This window comes from Coffea arabica, chromosome 10e (genome assembly GCF_036785885.1).
Source record: "Coffea arabica cultivar ET-39 chromosome 10e, Coffea Arabica ET-39 HiFi, whole genome shotgun sequence".
NCBI lineage: Eukaryota > Viridiplantae > Streptophyta > Magnoliopsida > Gentianales > Rubiaceae > Coffea > Coffea arabica.
The window spans coordinates 10072794-10076480 of NC_092328.1; the positions used below are offsets into that span (position 1 = coordinate 10072794).

The 3687-nt window shown below is 32.5% G+C and overlaps 1 protein-coding gene across 1 annotated transcript; it reads left to right on the forward strand.

Annotated features, from left to right (window-relative positions):
• Positions 1-2848: 2848 nt before the first annotated feature.
• On the forward strand, positions 2849-3372 carry LOC113711256 (small ribosomal subunit protein eS7-like; the record flags this gene model as incomplete). The annotated part of the gene is made up of 1 exon (XM_027234420.2): positions 2849-3372. A coding segment is annotated over one exon (450 nt), but the record flags the coding sequence as incomplete, so codon positions are not given.
• Between the last annotated feature and the right edge of the window lie 315 nt (positions 3373-3687).

Below are 3687 nucleotides of genomic sequence, written 5' to 3' on the forward strand. Positions count from 1 at the left end.
ATGATATTAAAAGTGATAAAAAAAAATTACTCGTTTAACATTTGATCGAGATAGATATTAGGGATACCATTGATAGTTCTTCTATAATTCTAATGAAATATTAGAGAAATGAATATCAAGGAAAAAGGAAAAAAATTATAAAATATATCCTTTGTAAAAACATGGCAACAAGGGAGTTTTATTAATATATTAAGGTTAGTATTGTCATTTTTAATAGGCAAGGGAGGTGGGTGTAATTTTTGAAACCTTAAGGGAGCCAAGTGAAATTATTTGAAACCTCAGGGGAGGTTTTGGAAATTATCCCTATTCTTTTATATCAATTACTATACATTAGCATCAATTAGGTTTTAAGTATCTTGTAGAATATTAATCTAGATTCATTGGTTTTAAGTATCATTTTACAAAGCCTATAAATATAGGCATTATGTTGTTGTACAAATCAAGAATTCAGTAAAAATATTCTCCCAATTGAATTCCTCCAACATGTGGCATCTTAAATTCCAAATTAAAAGTTGTAAATACTTAACTAAAATGGAAATCAGTTTATGTAACATATTAGTTTGGGTCTTTGAACTAGAAATGATAGGCGTGCTTATAGTTAGAAGGCTACATATACTATTTTTTTTTTCGGGTCTGGAGGCTAATCCCCCCAAGTTGGGCAGAGTTTCGCCCCAAAGATACCCAACAACGGTAACATATGGGGGTCGAACCTGAGACCTTGCTGTAACTACAGACGACCAGTTCCAGCCAACCTACCCACGGGGCGCGGCTACATACCCTATACATCTTGCAGTTTTTTTGCTTGTAGTTGACTGCCCGAATTTTTTCCAGTTTATTTTTGGTTGATTCCAAATATTTCTAATATAGTGGAAATAATTTTTTTTAACATCATGTTAATTAGTTCATTATATTAAAGAAACCCATTATTCTCTTTCTTAGGTCATGTTTGATAACCCAATTAAGCACTTAAATTTAATAGATTCAGATCTTAATATGTTTAGACATGTTTGATAATAAAAAATTGAACATTTGAATTAATTAAGTGGCATTGAATTTTTTATGCAAAATTTGCTCCCAAAATTAAGTGATAAGTTATTCACTCATCACTGAATGGGATATACACTCAAATATATTAGATTTAATAATTAACAATTCAATAATTTAATGGATTGAGATTTCAAATTTCAGATTTCAGTTTTAAAGAACGCAACCTTAGTTTAACTAGTTTTAAACCCTAGAGTGTAATTATTCAACAAAGCCCCTGAAAAGATAAAAAGAACCACACTATTACTACGTCAGAGCCCAATTTTGCTAAACAAGAATACTAAGAAATTTCCTCCCAAGCCTTTTCCTGTCAAACACATGACTGTCTTGTTAGAAAAATTGCCAAAATTTGACCAATGATCAGCTATTCTCCTTGGTCAAGTATTTGAGTAGCAATACTCGGACTTGAACAATACGGGGAGTTCCAGCTTTTTTGGGACTTAGCAAGACGTAGATGGAGAGACAATTAGAAGAGTCCAATTGATTGCTCAAGATGCATCAAAGATAACCTTTTCCCCGATCTGCATGGCCAAATCTTTTTGGCATTTCCATTGTAGAGCACCAAACCACCCATGCAATTTACATCCGCGTATCTAATTCCCTACTGCTCAAGTCTGAAGCTTCGTAGGGCAGCTCTACAGGAAGTTAAAGGTTATGTTAATCACCACAAAATGCATCTTTTAATTTAATTCACATATACATTCATAAAACATTGAAAAGTCAAGGGGTGATTAAGTAGGCTTCAACTGTTACCATGTTATTGAAAACTTGAAGATGACTTTGTTTCTAATTTCAACAACCTTGTTATCAATTCAACAACCTTGTTATCAATTCATTTGTCAAATCACATCTTACAACTAATAATTAGACGTAACGTCAGTTGAGAGGTTCAATAGATCACTTAATACAAAAAATTTAGCAAAGCTAGCTAACTATTACCCAATAATAATTGATAATGACAATCCTGACTGGCGCCCCATTATGCATCTCCCGTTGGAATTAATATCCAAATAACTACATTTAATATCACCGCTAAAGTTGGAAAGTCACCCAAAAATTCAACTTTTTCAGCAGAATTTAACAAAAAAGCACAGAACTTTGAACATTCAGTTAATTAACACTTGATTAAATACTTGGATCCTTTATTTGCCCCATTCCCCCAATACCAGTCCTAAAACAAAAATCTACTATGTAATTGTCAGACTTTGAATTAATGGAAGCAAATCAAGCCAAAAAAAAATTGATACTTTATAATAAATAAGAGGAACTGAACAAAATTTGTATGCAAACATGCTCAAACGTGGTCTTCAGCGATTCAAAACGTATTCGTTCTCGAGTTTATGTACCATGTTAGTTTGGGGCTTTGAACAATGATGGAAGTGTTTATAATTAGAAGGCTACATATATTATAGTGATCATTTTATAAACCTCCTCTGAGGTTTGGCATTCTTGAAATTTGAAAAATATTACTTACTTTCCTTATTTTTAACTTTTTGTAACATTATAAATCCATTTTAAAATGTATTATTAGAAAAGCTCATTTTTGGATAGAGAATATGTGTTCAATCCAATATTGCCCTTTTCTTCTGCACCATTTTTGTTTTCATAACAAATGTAGTTTAATCCTTTAAACTTTTAAAAACTTCATTGATATCGCTTTGTAGTTAAGAATTATAGGATATTAACAATATTGAAAAACATTTTAATAGTTTTCATGCCATTAGTTGGCACAATAAATATTAAATATTGAAATTCAAAAACACTTTTCAGAAAACATATTGAATGATTTTGTAAACATAATTTAAATCTGTACATCAATTCTGCTGTTCAAATTGATGTCTCTGGAAACCGGAAGGCTGTTGTTATCCATGTGCCATACAGACTCAGAAAAGCTTTCCGCAAGATTCACATCAGGCTTGTCAGGGAGTTGGAGAAGAAATTCAGTGGCAAGGATGTGATTCTGATTGCCACCCGAAGGATACTGAGGCCCCCAAAGAAAGGATCCGCCGTTCAACGACCCCGCAGCCGGACTTTAACTACAGTACATGATGCCATGTTAGAGGATGTTGTTGTCCCTGCTGAGATTGTTGGGAAGCGCGTTAGATATCGCATTGATGGATCCAAGATAATGAAGGTCTTCTTGGACCCCAAGGAAAGAAACAATACTGAATATAAGCTGGAGACTTTTGCTGCAGTTTACAGAAAGCTTTCAGGCAAAGATGTTGTGTTCGAGTACCCATTGACAAAGCCTTAAAAGTAGTTGCAGATGATTTGTTGTAGATCTTTGTGATCCACGAGGCCCAATTCGTTCTGATCAATCATTTGAAATTTTGACTCCATATTTTGTGATTAAATAGGCAGCGAACTTTATGCTTGCTATCAAAAAAAAAAAAAAACACATAATTTAAATTTTTCCTAGTTTTCTAAAATTCTAATAATTTGAAAAACTCCTCAAGTTGACTGTAAACACTTCAAAGTTAATAATATTTTTTGGCTTGAAAACACCTTAAATATACTCTTAAAAATAAATTATTAATACCTTAAAACACCTACTATTACTCCCTTCGTCTCATTGAAAGTGTCATATTTTTCTTTTTGGGCTGTTCCAAAATGTTTGTCATGTTTGACATTTCTAACTATTTT